The 17,879-nt window shown below is 38.9% G+C and overlaps 2 protein-coding genes across 4 annotated transcripts; both read right to left on the bottom strand.

The window, feature by feature from the left end:
• Window positions 1-7,917: 7,917 nt before the first annotated feature.
• Window positions 7,918-8,862, bottom strand: LOC149221735 (uncharacterized). Of its 2 annotated transcripts, XM_089383023.1 has the most exons (4): window positions 8,503-8,862; window positions 8,375-8,425; window positions 8,256-8,300; window positions 7,918-8,147 (listed from the first exon to the last, which is right to left on the bottom strand). In XM_089383023.1, exons 1-4 carry the CDS (start codon window positions 8,570-8,572, stop codon window positions 8,035-8,037), a joined length of 279 nt encoding a protein of 92 aa, XP_089239149.1. In that variant the 5' UTR covers window positions 8,573-8,862; the 3' UTR covers window positions 7,918-8,034. The 2 variants fall into 2 exon arrangements, with proteins under 2 accessions (XP_089239149.1, XP_089239148.1); XM_089383022.1 differs by having other exon boundaries at window positions 8,256-8,425.
• A 5,513-nt stretch (window positions 8,863-14,375) lies between these two features.
• LOC149221734 (uncharacterized) lies at window positions 14,376-15,230 on the bottom strand. Of its 2 annotated transcripts, XM_089383021.1 has the most exons (4): window positions 15,002-15,230; window positions 14,874-14,924; window positions 14,755-14,799; window positions 14,376-14,646 (listed from the first exon to the last, which is right to left on the bottom strand). In XM_089383021.1, exons 1-4 carry the CDS (start codon window positions 15,069-15,071, stop codon window positions 14,534-14,536), a joined length of 279 nt encoding a protein of 92 aa, XP_089239147.1. In that variant the 5' UTR covers window positions 15,072-15,230; the 3' UTR covers window positions 14,376-14,533. The 2 variants fall into 2 exon arrangements, with proteins under 2 accessions (XP_089239147.1, XP_089239146.1); XM_089383020.1 differs by having other exon boundaries at window positions 14,755-14,924.
• Window positions 15,231-17,879: the final 2,649 nt, after the last annotated feature.

The raw sequence follows: 17,879 nt of genomic DNA, 5'->3' as shown, positions 1-17,879 counted from the left end.
ATCTTTACAAAGGCTCTCACAGAGGCGAAGTTCACTAAACTTCGATTTATGGTTGGAGTTCAGGAAGTTGTCACTAAGGGGGGATAGGCTCTAGTGCCTCCTTCCTTCTCCTATTGTGTCATATTTGTAAATCCTTCAATCTTGTCCCAAGTTGTTCTTAAGGGGGGATGTTAGGATATTCCGACACATAGGAAATAGTTAAGTATAACTTGGTCTAGTATAGAGTTAGGTAAAGTGTGTTTCTTTACTATGTACATTTTGTAACTTACAATCCGACGGTCACGATATGTAGTGATCCGACGGTTCATTCTCTCCTCGCTATTACCGACACTTGATCCGTGGCTTAACACCCGATTGGTCCATGATCTCTATTTAAAGAGCATGGAGGGTCATTTGTAGGTTACCCGTCCATGAGAGAAGCTTATGTAAATTTTCATTCTTTTATTAATAAATTGCCTGAAGTGGCCGCGTTGGCTCAGGCCGTGGACTGTTTCCCTCTTTGAGGCTTTTAACCACGTCAAATGTACTGGTGTATTGATCTGTGATCTGTTTGTGAGCGGTGTCCTTTGGTGTTCTGTCTGAAGAACTTACCCTGTAAATTCCTACAGTACCACTAGACTCAGATCAGCCAAATTCTACATTGACAAAAATCTGCTTTACTGGAAAGACCCATCAGGAATCCTCTTGAGGTGTCTAGATAAAGAACAATTTGTAGAGGTCATACACCAGTTTCATTCTAGCATCTGTGGTGGGCATCATTATTGGAAAACCACGGCTCACAAGATCTTGAGGGCTGGGTATTATTGGTCTACACTGTTCTCTTATGTGTTTTCTTTTGTAAAAGCTTGTGACAAATGTCAGAGATTTGTAGGAAGACAACAACTAAAATCTCTGCCCTTAAATCCAATACATGTCAATGGTCCTTTCCAGCAGTGGGGCTTGGACTTTATAGGTGAGATTAACCCACATTCCATTGGCCAACATAAATGGATCTTAGTAGCCACTGATTATTTCACCAAGTGGATTGAGGCTATACCCACTAAGAATGCCAATCATCAAGTTGTCATAAAGTTCTTGAATGAGAACATTTTCACTAGATTTGGTTGCCCAACCAAACCAGTCGCTGATAATGCAACAGCTTTTAAGGCAAAAGAATTGATGGACATGGCTAAATCCATGGGCATTAAAGTGGTTCATTCTACCTAATATTATCCTCAAGGCAATGGCCTCGCAGAATAATCTAACAAGAGTTTGGTAAGGATAATCAAAAAACTGTTAGAAGACAACAAAAAGAGTTGGGATTCCAAGTTGAAGTTTGCACTATGGGCTGACGGAGTTTCCATCAAAAAGTCCTTAGTGAACTCTCCATTTAAACTAGTTTATGGCGCTGATGTTGTTTTCCCTATCCATCTGATCCTTCCTGTGGCTAAGTTCTTGCAAGAAGAACAAGATGAAGAGAATGACTTAGTAAGAAGAATGAATAACCTAGTCGAATTACAACAGATCAGAGAGCAGCTGGTTGAGAAGTCACTGGTCCATCAGAAGAAAATCAAAGGAACCTTTGACAGGAATGCAAAAGTGGACAATTTCCAAGTTGGTGATTGGGTGCTCAAATCGGATGCATTGAAAGAAAAGAGAGGTAATCATGGAAATTTTGACTCCTTATGGACTGGTCCTTTTGTCATCGCTCAAGTTCAGCGCAACAATACATTCATCCTGCACAATCTGGAAGGAGGAGACCCTTTTGGTATCCCGGTAAACGGGCGGTTCCTGAAACTCTATTTCATTTAAGGCTCGAAAACCTTATTATTGTACATATGTTTTTTTTTTGTTTCAATTTTTATGTTATGCTAAAAAGACTCCATGCCCAATGGAACACTAGGGGAAGAATTCAATTTTGTTTTACAGGAAAGGCATTGCTCTGCAATTCTTGAAACCTCATAGGGAGGCTTCCATCCCTAGAAGGAGCCAGTGTTAGCCTTGTTGGCAAATGGCCCAAAAAATGGATCCAAATATGCCCCAAAGTCTCAAAATTTGCTTAAAAGCATGCCAATGGACCCATATATGCTCTTGAAGTCTTCAAAAGCCTCTTAAAGACCATTCAAAGTCAAAACCATCGCATTCCAAGAGCCCTTGGAAGGGCGGAAATACACTTTTGGGAGGCGAAAACACTCTAGAACCATGAGAAACCATGAAAAATAGTCCAAATCACAGCAACCATTAGATCTGCCCGATCAACGACCTAGATCTAAGCGGAAAATCGCAATCGGCATAGGCGGGTAGCGACAATAGGTGCAAGACATCGCCGATCAGCGATCGCCGATGATCGGGTCGGCACATCGCATTGGCGGAAACCAAGGGGCGAGGGCAATGGTGATCGACGTTTAAACGAGGACCGTCGATCGCACGATCAAATCGACGACCCACATCGCATCGGCGGATATCACATCGGCAAATCGCAGTCGGGGAGGCGAGTCAGAGGTTATCGGTGTAGACAGTATGCAATGAGCGATCGCGACCGACGATTCAATGTGAACCGTCAATTGGGCGAGCAGATCGACGACCCACATCGCATCGGCGGATCGCAATCAGGAAAACCAATGGGCACAACCTTTACATGTATATGTGCCCGATGCGATAAGATCGGACCCGATGGGTTTCAGAAGCAAAATGTATAATCTTCCACGTCCGCCAGAGCCCATTTTCAATGCATTTTCAATGTATTTCGTTATATAATGAAATACAAAGGGGAACTCGGTAGCGCCGATAGCGATGAAGCCCGGACCCGAAAGGGTGCGGGAATGAAATCTATAATATTTGAAGTCCGGAGGGAGGCCTTTTTCATGTATTTCCCGTGTTTTTTCAAGTATTTCAAGGAACAAAAAGGAACAAGGGGAATAAAGGGACCATGCCATTTGTGATAGGCGACAATGACCCAAAGGGCAGACCTGATAGATATATATGCCATGTTTAAGGAATTTTAAAGTCTGAAACATGGAAGGTTTGACAGGATTTCTCACAGTTGCATCATTTTTCCATTTTAACAGAAAGCAGTCCCCGTTTGCATTTAGAAGATAACAGAGGCCCGAAGACCAATTCTATCACATAAACAAAGGTCGGGAAATAAATTCCGGGAGACAGAGGTCGAGAAGCAATCATGGGCATCGACAACACAACTCAACAAACAAACAGAATGATTGTGGGACATCTCTAGCACGGTAGAGCTCCCAGACAGTGCAGCAACTACTCAAAATATCTGAATGTGATTATTCCTTTGTCAAAAGAGGAAAACCGTCGGGCCATTCCTGCCTATTGAGGGAATCAATCAGTTAAACAAGACAGAGGGATAGATTAAGACACCTGAAGCCTCAAAAGGCTCAGGACCTTTGTAAACAAACTATAAATAGCTGAAAACAAGATGTAGCAAGGGTTCAACTTCTGGAGACTATTGAGACTTTGATACTCAAGCTTCTCATCTTCATTCTAGCAATATAAGCTTCTTTTACTGTTATATGTTCAATTTCCATTTTCTCTTTTGTTCCAAGCTTGCACTTGAATAGGTTGTTCATGTTTCTTCTGTGTCCAATGCCAGATAACCGTCATCTTATCTTTGCGTTGATAAATTAGATTTGCAAGCTTCTTTTAATTCCTGTGGTTGGCCATTCATATGTGTTTATATATGCGTCTACTGGTATAGTAGGTATTCTCCATCCATTCATTAAATATACAAACTATTGAGCATTAGTGGTCTAAAACCTTGTAAAGCTAAGGGTGTTCATGCATGTCTTGAGTAAAAACAGAGTTGAAATGGTTAATTTGGCTTGATCCAAACCATCTTTCATTCCAATAGTTCAGAGAACAATATTGAAGATTATATGTTACCAGGCATCTCTGAGCTGCAACCATAGGAGAGTTTCCTGGAGTGCTAATAGGATCCAACATCAAACAATTGTGCCCTATAATCTTGAACAAAATGTTGTAGCTGAAAGAATGAATAGGACAATCTTAAATGTGGTACGTTCAATGATGTTTTTAAAAAATGTTAAGTTGATGTTCTAGGTTAATGCAATTCTATGTGCACTGTATATTAAGAATAGGTGTCCATCTCATGCTCTCAAAAAAGTGGTATGGCCACATTCCTTCGATGAGGCATCTCAAGGTTTTTGGTTCCACCTGTTATGCCTTGATACCTAAGGAACAAAGAAACAAACTTGTGCAAGGAGTTGAAATCGTGTCTTCTTAGGTTTACTCGAATATGTCCAAAGCATATCATCTCTCTCATGAAGTAAACAAGAAGTTTATATTGTCTAGAGATGTGATCTTTCTTAAATCTTCTAAGACTAACAATGTTGTTGAGCGACATCTTGATCGCTTGGAAAAATTTAGGCATGCAAAATCCTTTTAGGAATTTGATAATAAGATTACACTTCTTGAAGTAGGGATCCCTATTCTGGATCAATCTGTGGAATCTCCTTTTGAAGCACTCTCTCCCCTTCACGAAGCTCGAGCCACTAATCAAGAAGACACTCTGAGTGATATCATTGAGAGAATTTAAAGGCTAAATCTTGATTCAGCTCCATCTCAATCCATTGAAACACTTGGGCCATCTCAAAAAGGTCCTCCAAAATGGCTCACTGAGACATTTGAAAGTGTTCATCCTAATGAGATTGCAAAGATAGAAACAAGAAGCTCTACTAGAAATATTGAAGGTGATGTCGACGATTTTAATTCAACTATTTAGATGGATGTTTCTTATGATTTTGAATTAAATTTGTCTATAAATTTTGATCCAAATTCGTTCAAAGAAGTTTCTTCTCATGATGAATGGAAAGAAGCAATGCAAAAAGAGTATGATGCTTTGATAAGAATGGAACTCCATTGAGAACCAAATCAATTGCCTCCAAGTGGGTCTTCAAGAACAAGTATAAAGTAAATGGCTCACTTTACAAGCATAAAGCTAGGTTCATGGAAAAATGTTTTGCAATAAAGGTAGAATGTGGAATGTTTTATAAAGGTGTGATAATAACTAAAGTAAATGTGTTAAATTAATTCTTATTTTTTAACATTTATTTACATAGATTCTTAATTCATATTTTTATTCTTATGACAAAAAATAATAAGAAAGATTTTAAAAATTTTGTTGTACTTTTTATTAAGGTAGATCCTTTATGCACTTTGCTTATTCACGTGTTTAATTATATGACAAATATGTCATATTGCATTACTAACTTGTAATTATTGATATCAACAAGAAAACAATTTTGGCTTTTACATTTGAATTACATAGTATTAATCAAAATAAGCCATCACATGTCATGTTATTATAGGGGAATCTTGACTTTAAATGGTCACTAATATGTTATTACACAAGTTAAATATATACAAAATAAAAGAAATTACTCTTACATGATGTATAATATTTAATATGTATATCATAAGTATCAAAATGATGTACTATAATATGGGTATTTACACTCTACTTTAAACAAAATATTTTTTTCTAAAATGTCATCACATATTTATAGTAAGGAAATTATATAAATGTATTATTATTTAAATTTTATATTTATTATTTAGTAAACAATTTGAGTATAATTATGGATTCTTAAAACTTGATGTGAGAAATCATAAAAAGTATTTTTCTTGATGCCAATCCCTTAAGTCCATGGGCCAATATAGTCTCACAAATTGAGGCATAGAGGTAGCACCCTCCATGCTCATACATGCTCTACAAAATAAAAATAAAGCAGTAAGTCACTACTACATGTGTCTATTTCCTTCATCTCTAATGATGTTAGCAATGGTTTTCTTATATATGAATTCTATTGAACAAAATAAAAAACTCACTTTGTTTTCAACTCCATTATCTATCATTGCTTTATTAACAAATAGTTAACAATTATCATATTCATTCATACACACTTTATAAATAAATTTTAAATTAACTAATTAAACAAATAGCCACCTAACAAATTAAAAATGTCAATTTTCATTAAAACTATACCTAAACAACACCTATATACCAACACATGCAACATGTTATCTCTCCATAAATAACATACACTAACAATTTCATAAATACTTTACCTTCGCCAACCAAAATATTTTCTAATAAAATTATAATAATATATACATTATTTTCTAATAAAATTATAATAATATATACATGGAATCATATACACATAATTCTCACATTGTATATAATAAAACAATGTATTAAAATCAAACACGGTAAAAGTTTATTAAGACAAACATTATTAAATCCATTTAACTCGTTTAAATCCAAAAATGTTTTCTAATAAAATTATAATCATATATATACATGGTATACATTGTACATAATAAAACAATGTATAAACATTATTAAATCAGATACCATAGAAGTCTTTTAAGACCAACATTAATAAATCACTCGTTTAAATCAAACGATCTTTTAGAAATGAAAAGTACCATCTTTTAAAAATGAAAGGTAAAGAAACACGTTCAGTGCAGTTACAACAGCGTAAAGGAAAAACAGAAACAACGAAGTAAGTCACAAAAGAAAAAGAAAAACAACCAAGCAAGCTGCGCATCCAAATGGAATAACACGTATGGAGGACAAAAAGGAGAGGGAAGTTGTTCACACATGGAACGCAGGAGTTGTTCACACATGATATATTTTTATGAATTATTCTTAATAGAATTTATAAATCTAATTTTCTCCTCATTTTTTTATATAAATTTTTTTAATTATTAAAATTAAATATTTTAGAACAAAAAATTCTATATAAAAAATAGAATATTTATTTATAAGAAATTTTAATTAGTGTTTTTTTAAATATAAGAAAATATTTATTTACATCATTATTAAAAATAACTTCCATTTAATTATTTTTAATATCTATGGCTATAAGATATGAATGAACTCCACCACCTTCCCTAAGCGGACTATTTTTCTAAATTAATGTAAATTTAACATCTGAAATAAAAAAAAATTCAAAAACCACAAACCAATAAAATTACATAAAATACATGATGCAGGAGCATCCAGCTCCGAGGAGACAGAAGATCGATGACTGGCTCGCGAAGAAACAGGACACGACTTCAAGAGTGGTTGGACAGGTCATCAAAAGAAAAACTGGTTGTTGTCTTTTGTTAATCATTGTTCATTTCTTTTCTTTTATTTATTTTCAGAACAAGTTAAGTTACTGGTTGTTAGCTTAGGTAACCAACAACTGTTTAGTTAATTTATTGTTTAAAGAAACAGGTAACAGTTATAGAATTTAGTTTCTAGACGGTTATATTCAGTGTAGCTAAAAATGAAAAAGACGAATGTAAGAGGGACTTTTTTTTGGTTCACCTCAGAACGAGTTAAGAAGAGATAGCAAGACAGTATTCAAGCAGTATTAAAACACCCTCTGTAACTGAAGCATTGTTTCCTTTTTCTGAATATAAACTACTGTTCATTACTTTTCCATATTGTACATCTGAGTATTACAAAGCATTTGTTATTTTGAAAACGAATTGAGATAGAACGAAGTTCACATACTGTAACTAGAAATACTGAAGCATTACAGGCATCAAGCCAAAACCATAAGTTATGTTATCAGAACTAACACACAGCAAGGTAGCGTAAGGCGGCCAAACAGCATATGCATACAAGTATTGCGAGGATAAAGGAATGACACAGGCATCGTAGCAAGCCAAGTTGCGGCCATAACCGAACAGAACCCGCAAGCAAACGCAAAGAGTCACACGGCCATTTGCAAATCAAATACAACGACTATTAAAAGAGGTAACAGTTCAAGACCCACTGATTCCATTAATATAACATTTCATAAGTCTTTATAAACAACAGTTCGACAAATAACAACAGAGTCATATATCAAATTCGGCACCGCCGTAACAGTATAAAGTCCAAAACCTTGTTGCATGGAGGTCATATAATGATACAAAGGAACGAAACCCTGAGATTGTAAATGCCAGCAAAGGGGCACGGCTAACCCTACAAAATCTAACCAACAGAAACCTATGGCAAATTCCACATTGTATAACCTATAGAAACGCTGGAATAGGAGTAGACCCTACCCGGTCACAAAGGGTACCAGGGTTGGAGAAAGTTGAAGACTGCAAGTTTGAAACCCTCGCGAGCAGAGCTCCCAACCAACCTGCACAGAACAACGATATGAGTTAGTGCGTTTCTATAACCAGAACAAATATCAGAGTGAGAGAAGTAAAGACAGCAAGGTGCGAGAAGAAGAGAATAGCGGACCTACCCAAGGGTCGACGGAGACTGCCGAGCCATAAACCAGTTCCACAAGCTGAAAGGCACAAAAACCCTGTAAGCATCGACAACAGGTGACAGAGGATGATAAAACATAGCACGAGAGTTTACCTCGAGGCCAGGTTGCGTTCGGAGGAGTGATAGTCTCGTGGTTGTGAACACCTGCACAGAACTGGAGCTCAGAAATCGAAAACCAAAAGGATTACTTCGCCAAATTCATGAAAATATAAAACCCTTACCACAGACTTCCGAACCAGACCATTGAAGACAGCAGCTACAGTGAAGGATTCGCATCTCAAACAGGGCCATAGTCAGTGACAGAGCGAAGGATACGGTGGGTTAGCGCACAGAGAGCATCGCCATAACAACGCGGAGCAGGTAACAGTAGAAAGACAGAGTGTAAATGAGCCGAGGATAACCCTTAAGGGTTTAACATAGGCGGGAAGCCTTTTCAACGGGAGGAACCGGTGACCATACCCAATAACCGGCAGATAGGTGTTGTAAATGCGCCTCGGTATTGGGGGCAGATATTTGTCCGCGCCCAAGTGTGACCACGTGGGACTGAGGTGAGTCACGTGGCTGTGACCACGTCACCAGGGCTGGGCCATCATAAGTGGTATCAGAGCTAGTTTCTTGAGTTAGAACCAATGGAACAGGGAGAAGGTGAAGGTGAAGGAAGAGGAAGAGGAAGAGGAAGAGGAAGAGGAAGGGGAAGAGTAGTCCGGAGGGTAGTAGATGATGGACTTCGAGAGGAGATTCGAGTTTTGCGTGAAAGATTGGCAGTGGTGGAAGCTGGGGGAAGAAGAAACCCAGCAGATGACAGTGATGAAGAAGAAGTTGAACCAGAGGAGGAATTAGAGGGGGTGACACCAGAATTTAGATTGTTGAAGTCGGTCTTGCTGTCAAGTCATAAGCCAAAACATGAGTTGTCGACTTATGACGGAAGTCTGTCCGCAGACGTGTTGTTGGATTGGTTAAGTGAAGTCAACAAGTATTTTGAATTTGAGGAAACCAGCGAAGATAAGCAGGTGAAGTTCGCCGCCACCAAGCTGAAAGGACATGCGTCCTTGTGGTGGGACAGCATTCAGGCGGAACGGAGGAGGCTTAACAAACAGCCTATAAAGAAATGGTCTAGAATGGAGGCCAAACTGAAAGAGAAATTCTTACCACAGGATTATCAGATTATGCTGTACAGGCAGGTACAGAACTTGAAGCAGAGGGGAATGACTGTGAAAGAATTTACAGAAGAGTTCTACAAGTTAAATTTGCGAGCAGGATATGTGGAGGACACCCCGGAGAAAACAGCCAGATTTGTGAATGGATTAAGGGGGGAAATCTTAGATGAAATTGGTATCCTTTCACCCCGGACAATGGAAGAAGCCTATCAGTTTGCACTGAAGGCAGAAGAAAAGATTAACCGGAAGCAGAATGCCAGGAGAGGAGGTGGAACTGGCAGGGGAAAGGGTAAAGTGTTTGGAAGAGGCCGAGGTACAGGCCCCAGTGAAGAAAGCAGCAGTTCTAAAACTGCTGGAGCGACAGAAAAAGACAATAGCACGAGAGGAGGACGACCACCTCAGCGAGGGCGAGGAAATGGTCGGGGCAGAGGAGCTGTCCAGTGCTATCGCTGCCACAAATGGGGGCACAAGTCTTATGAATGTCCTGAAGCTGAACCAGCAGGCGGAAGAGGGACTTATGTTGTTCAGACTGAGGATGCTGAGGCAACACCTCAGGAAGCAGAAAATGCACCAGAGACAGGTGAAGCTTTGGTGTTGAACAAAGTGCTGTTGAAACCAGCAAAGGAGGTTGCAGAACCAGATCAGCGTAAAGCTTTATTCCGCACTGTCTGCAAGTCGCGGGGCAAGTGCTGTAAATTGATTATTGATAGTGGGAGTACAGACAACCTTGTGGCGGTGGAGATGGTAGAAAAGTTGGGATTGAAGAAATTAAAGCACCCTACACCCTACAAAGTGTCATGGCTGCAGAAAGGACATCAGCTGTTAGTCGACGAACAATGTGAAGTAGAATTTCAGATTGGTAAGTACAAGGATAAGATCCTTTGTGATGTCATGCCAATGGATGTCTGTCACTTACTGTTGGGACGACCTTGGCAGTTCGATAGAGGTGCAGTTCATGACGGGAAAAAGAATTGCTACAAGTTTGTTAAAGATGGGATAAAGCACACGCTTGTACCCATCAAGGAGGAAAATACAGCAGAAGCCAGTGGAGTGAAGGCATTGCTGTTGGGAGGAAAGGAGTTCGTGAAACAGATTGGGGACAGCGAAATCAATTTTGCTGTCATAAGGAGACCAAAGGCAGTAGTATTACACACACAGCTATCAGATTTGCCAGAGGAAGTTCAGCAGTTACTGCAAGAATTTGGGGACATAGTGGTGGATGATCTTCCAAATGAGTTACCACCAAGGAGGGGCATTAGTCATTGTATTGACTTTATACCAGGTGCAAGCTTACCAAATAAGGCTGCTTACCGTATGAGTCCCAAGGATCATGAGGAAATTAGGAAGCAGGTTCAGGAGCTACTTGATAAAGGGTTGATTCGAGAGAGTATGAGCCCTTGTGCAGTACCGACTGTTTTGGCTCCAAAGAAGGGAGGAGAATGGCGAATGTGCACAGACTCCAGAGCCATAAACAAAATTACTGTCAGGTACAGGTTTCCCTTACCGAGGATGGACGATATGATGGATTGTTTGAGTGGGGCAGCCTATTTCTCAAAAATTGACCTGAAGAGTGGATATCACCAGATTCGAATACGAGAAGGCGATGAGTGGAAGACAGCTTTCAAGACAAACGAAGGCTTATATGAGTGGCTGGTGATGCCATTTGGATTGAGTAACGCTCCCAGCACATTCATGCGTTTGATGAATGAGGTATTGAAAGAGTTTAATGGGAAATTCGTGATAGTTTACCTGGATGATATTTTGATTTTTAGCAGGACTAAAGAGGATCATTTCAGGCATTTACAGAGTGTGTTGAGGAAGCTGCAGCAAAACAAGCTGCTGATTAATCTGAAAAAGTGTACTTTTTTTCAGCGAGAACTAGTGTATTTGGGGTTTGTTATTGCAGAGAATGAACTAAAAATGGATCCGGAAAAGGTGGCAGCTATAGTTAGCTGGCCGTCACCAAGGAGTTTATTTGAAGTCCGGAGTTTCCATGGACTAGCCAGTTTTTACAGGAAATTTATCAGAAATTTCAGCGAGATTTGCGCACCTATGTTGGACACGATCAAGAAGGCAAATCAGCCTTTTCACTGGACTGAAGCGGTAGAAAATAGTTTTCAAACTTTGAAGAAGAAGATTACTGAAAGACCAATATTGAGACTGCCAGATTTCAACAAACTTTTCCAAGTTCGTTGTGATGCCAGTGGGACAGCCATTGGAGCAGTCCTCAGTCAAGAGGACAGACCGGTCGCTTTCTTCAGTGAAAAGCTAAATGAGAGCAGGCAGAAGTACTCAACCTACGACAAAGAATTTTATGCAATCATACAAGCGTTGAAGCATTGGCGGCATTATCTACTGGGAGATGAGTTTGTTTTGTTTACAGATAATTCTGCCTTGCAGTATATTATGCAACAGCATAAATTGAACCACAAACATGCAGCTTGGGTGGAGTATCTGCAGAATTTTACATTCGTATTAAAGCACATTAGTGGCCAAGCGAATAAGGTGGCAGATGCACTGAGCAGAAGAACCTTGCTTCTGCAGGAAAGCACAATGCAAGTTTTGGGTTTTGAGCATTTGAAGGAGCTGTATCAAACTGATACCGAATTTGGGGAGGCATATGAAGCCTGTCAAAACCCTTTGTTAAGGAATGATAGCATGTGGCTAGATTATAATTTGCAGGAAGGACTGCTGTTTAAAGGAGGACAACTGTGCATACCCAACTGTTCCATGCGGGAAAATATAATACAGGAGAAGCACAGTGGAGGACTGGCTGGACACTTTGGTATCGACAAGACGGTTGCTCAAGTACAACACTTTTATTTTTGGCCGAAATTGCAGCGAGATGTGCAGAGGTACGTGAGCAGATGCAGAGTTTGTCAACTAGCAAAGGGTCATAGTCAAAACACTGGTCTATACTCACCATTACCGATTCCGAGTCGACCATGGGATTCAGTGAGCATGGACTTCGTTTTGGGTCTACCAAAGACACAGCGGGGCTTCGATTCAGTCATGGTTGTAGTTGACCGATTCTCAAAAATGGCACATTTTGTACCTTGCAGGAAAACCAGCGACGCTACCTACATTGCACACCTATTCTTTACTGAAGTCGTTCGGTTACATGGACTCCCGAAATCCATTGTTTCTGATCGGGATGTAAAGTTTACAGGTCACTTTTGGAGAACTCTGTGGAAAAAGTTAAATACACAATTGCAGTTCAGCTCTGCTTATCATCCGCAGACTGATGGTCAGACGGAAGTCGTAAACAGAAGCCTAGGGAACTTACTTCGCAGTTTGACAGGAGGAAATTCCCGGACATGGGACCGTGTACTTGCTCAAGCAGAGTTCGCGTACAACGATTCACCTAACCGCAGCACCGGTTACAGTCCGTTCCAGATTTTGTACGGTATGCATCCGCGAGGAGTGCATGAGTTACGGGATTTGGGGAAACTCGAGAAACGGAGTGCTGATGGGGAAGAATTCGCTCAAGCAATGAGCAATTTACACGAACAAGTCAAGCTGAAATTACAGGACAGCAGTCTGAAATACAAGCAGCGAGCTGACACAAAGCGTCGGGAAGTTCAGTTTAACGTTGGGGATGAAGTCCTTGCATATTTACGTAAGGAGAGGTTTCCGAAGCGGGAGTATAACAAGCTAAAATTTAAGAAGATCGGCCCTTGCAAAATCATCCGCAAATTTTCTGCGAACGCTTACGAAATACAGTTGCCACCCGAGATTGGAATTTCTCCCATTTTTAACGTGGCAGATCTGTTTCCCTATGTAGCCAACTCAGAGAACGATACAGCAACTACAGTGCCACAGAAAGACAGCTATGAGGAAGGTTCTTGGACAAGACAATTACCAAAGGCACCACCCCTTGAAATCGAAGGAATTCTGGATACACAGGTAGCTAGACGCACGCGCAGGAAGGAGTATCTGCGATATTTGGTCAAGTGGCGGAACCGTCCAATAGAGGACAGTTCTTGGCTCGACGCAGCGCAGATAACTAAAGCAGGCTATTCTGTTGACGACCTCATGGAACGGAGCCATGACTTTTTGCCACCCCGGGAGCCTGATGCAGGAGCATCCAGCTCCGAGGAGACAGAAGATCGATGACTGGCTCGCGAAGAAACAGGACACGACTTCAAGAGTGGTTGGACAGGTCATCAAAAGAAAAACTGGTTGTTGTCTTTTGTTAATCATTGTTCATTTCTTTTCTTTTATTTATTTTCAGAACAAGTTAAGTTACTGGTTGTTAGCTTAGGTAACCAACAACTGTTTAGTTAATTTATTGTTTAAAGAAACAGGTAACAGTTATAGAATTTAGTTTCTAGACGGTTATATTCAGTGTAGCTAAAAATGAAAAAGATGAATGTAAGAGGGACTTTTTTTTGGTTCACCTCAGAACGAGTTAAGAAGAGATAGCAAGACAATATTCAAGCAGTATTAAAACACCCTCTGTAACTGAAGCATTGTTTCCTTTTTCTGAATATAAACTACTGTTCATTACTTTTCCATATTGTACATCTGAGTATTACAAAGCATTTGTTATTTTGAAAACGAATTGAGATAGAACGAAGTTCACATACTGTAACTAGAAATACTGAAGCATTACAGGCATCAAGCCAAAACCATAAGTTATGTTATCAGAACTAACACACAGCAAGGTAGCGTAAGGCGGCCAAACAGCATATGCATACAAGTATTGCGAGGATAAAGGAATGACACAGGCATCGTAGCAAGCCAAGTTGCGGCCATAACCGAACAGAACCCGCAAGCAAACGCAAAGAGTCACACGGCCATTTTCAAATCAAATACAACGACTATTAAAAGAGGTAACAGTTCAAGACCCACTGATTCCATTAATATAACATTTCATAAGTCTTTATAAACAACAGTTCGACAAATAACAACAGAGTCATATATCAAATCCGGCACCGCCGTAACAGTATAAAGTCCAAAACCTTGTTGCATGGAGGTCATATAATGATACAAAGGAACGAAACCCTGAGATTGTAAATGCCAGCAAAGGGGCACGGCTAACCCTACAAAATCTAACCAACAGAAACCTATGGCAAATTCCACATTGTATAACCTATAGAAACGCTGGAATAGGAGTAGACCCTACCCGGTCACAAAGGGTACCAGGGTTGGAGAAAGTTGAAGACTGCAAGTTTGAAACCCTCGCGAGCAGAGCTCCCAACCAACCTGCACAGAACAACGATATGAGTTAGTGCGTTTCTATAACCAGAACAAATATCAGAGTGAGAGAAGTAAAGACGGCAAGGTGCGAGAAGAAGAGAATAGCGGACCTACCCAAGGGTCGACGGAGACTGCCGAGCCATAAACCAGTTCCACAAGCTGAAAGGCACAAAAACCCTGTAAGCATCGACAACAGGTGACAGAGGATGATAAAACATAGCACGAGAGTTTACCTCGAGGCCAGGTTGCGTTCGGAGGAGTGATAGTCTCGTGGTTGTGAACACCTGCACAGAACTGGAGCTCAGAAATCGAAAACCAAAAGGATTACTTCGCCAAATTCATGAAAATATAAAACCCTTACCACAGACTTCCGAACCAGACCATTGAAGACAGCAGCTACAGTGAAGGATTCGCATCTCAAACAGGGCCATAGTCAGTGACAGAGCGAAGGATACGGTGGGTTAGCGCACAGAGAGCATCGCCATAACAACGCGGAGCAGGTAACAGTAGAAAGACAGAGTGTAAATGAGCCGAGGATAACCCTTAAGGGTTTAACATAGGCGGGAAGCCTTTTCAACGGGAGGAACCGGTGACCATACCCAATAACCGACAGATAGGTGTTGTAAATGCGCCTCGGTATTGGGGGCAGATATTTGTCCGCGCCCAAGTGTGACCACGTGGGACTGAGGTGAGTCACGTGGCTGTGACCACGTCACCAGGGCTGGGCCATCAATACACATAAACAAAGTACATTCCTTAAAAAACATATATGTTAAAGGAGTTGGAAAATGGGTAAAATTTGTGTTTATACTACCTTTAAAAAAACAAAGCTGTGAAATATTTAATCTATCCATAAGGTCAGGAGACACTCTTCAAAAGAGTTTTAAAATAAAAACTAAAATTAGAAGAGGACCTCTCAAAATATTTATTTACAATATTTTAAAAACACACATAAATGAGAGTTGTTTGTTACATTAGGAAACATAATGGTGAGTTTGAAAATGGAAAGATTTTATTTACATTACTATGAAAAATATAAAATCCAAAATAGATAGGGCAAAAACACATTAAAAAGACCTAAAATGAAAAAATCCTCAAAAGGTGAAAATTCTTAAAAAGCGTTCTAATATGGACAAAATTGGGGTGTAATTTTCCCAAATTATATGGTTGCGTTTTTTTGAAAATCTTTCAAAAGCCAAAATATATATGGGGTAAAAACACATTAAAAGCCTAAAATAAAATAAAAACCATCAAAAGATTCAGAGAAATTTCTTCAAAATGCATTCTGAGAAAAATACAAGTGGGTGATAATATACTAAATTATATATCTGCGTTTTTCAAAAATCTGTCAAATTTGAATTAACAATAAAATGAAGAATTTCCCCATCAAGTTACTTAAAAAGGAAGGCACCACAGCTGCATGGGAGTTAAAAAAATATACTTAATAATGGTTTTCAAATACAAGTCGCAACAAATTTAGGTTATTATAATTGTTTGAGAAAGATGCATGGAATTTCGCCAATCCATCCTTATTCAAGTCTCACCAGAGCCTTCACAATTTTTAGTGGGAGCATGGGAGAACAGAAAAAGACTCACTCAAACATTTAACCGGACATCCAAAATATCAAAACAATAATTCATTATTCTCATTTTTTAATGATTTATACATTTCTGTTTGAAATTACCATTCTCGAAACTGGTTGCCTCATAACCAACTACTGATAACTGGGTGCACTGAAATCGATCAAAATTGGAAAAAAAAACCCTAGCAGGGTGATCTGGAATCGATCTAAATGGGAAAGAAACCCTAACTTCTTTGCTTAATACAGAAACCCTATATCGTGAGTATGGTACGCTAAATCAAACCACCATACATCGTGAATATGGTACGCTAAATCAAACCACCATATGGTCCGCTAAATCAAACCACCTTTTAAAAATTAAAGGTAAAGAAACACGTTCGGTGCAGTTACATCTGCGCAAAGGAAAAACAGAAACTACCATGGGAGTTACAACTGTCGAGTCACAACCGCCATCAAATCAACGACTGAGCATCATTAAATCATTTAACAAAGAATCGAACGACACGTATGGAAGACAGAAATGCAAGAGGGGAGTTGTTATTTTAGGGGAATCCCTTAAGACGTATTTACAACTAATTAAATTTTTATAATGATTTATGTTTTTATTATAGTTGAAAATGTATTTTCATTTAAAGAAATTTTTTAAGGGACACATATGTAACACCTTTACTTAACACCCTCACTTATTGTGAATATCTGTTGAGTTATTTGTATTAATTAAATTTTTATAATGATTTATGTTTTTATTATAGCTAAAAATGTTTTTTCATTTAAAGAATTTTTTTAAGGGACACATATGTAACACCTTCACTTAACACCCTCACTTATTGTGAATATCTGTTGAGTTATTTGTATTTATTTTTACTGTTTAAAGACTTAGAAATTTATAGGAATTTAAGAATGCCACATTTTGAGATAAAATACAATGTCAAAAGGAAAAAGAGCCAAGAATGATTCTATATGCGGAATTAGAACTTTAAAGAAATCATAAAAACTTAAAGAATCGTAAAAACTGGAATAAACTTTTATGCCGAGTAAAAATCCAAGCAGAAATACAATTCTTTACATTCGGAATTAATTTCTTTAAAGAATCAAAATGAAGGTTTAATGCCCAGGGAAAATAAATTACCTCCAGCCATTGATAACGCTCTTGTTGCAAACCAAAACTTTCCTATTACGTTTCCACAATCCACTTGCTTTCCAAGCAAAAAGAAAAGAATACAGAAAGTCTGAAGGCACTTCCAAGCTCTGCTCTCTCATCTTGATGGTGTAAAAACTGAAGGGGATTGAGATGCAAGCTTGGGGACCAAACAAATAAATTTATAGCCAAGCTTCCATCAAGCTTCTGATGGCTATGTGTCAGGTGTTCCACAGATCAAGGTAGAGAACTCCAGATGGAGTAATGGACCACTTCAGAAGCTCCCAACAATAAATTTATTAACTGCAGTTGATTTCCTTAATTTAAGGAAATTACTGCAGTTGGTTTCCAGAAATTAAGGAAAGACTGCAGTTTACTTCCATAATTGTAGGCAGCAGTTGGTAAAAAAATTAATGGAGCTTAACATTCTCCCACTTGGTCCATACTTCCTAAATTAATGTCTCAACTTAAAACCCATTGATAATCTGTATTAAGTAATAGATACATGAATCATGGCG

Source organism: Pinus tabuliformis, chromosome Q (genome assembly GCF_031772625.1).
Source record: "Pinus tabuliformis cultivar Carrire ecotype Pingquan chromosome Q, CPIR1, whole genome shotgun sequence".
NCBI lineage: Eukaryota > Viridiplantae > Streptophyta > Pinopsida > Pinales > Pinaceae > Pinus > Pinus tabuliformis.
Note: the sequence above shows the minus strand (reverse complement) of the source record. Positions and strands in the feature narration are given on the sequence as shown.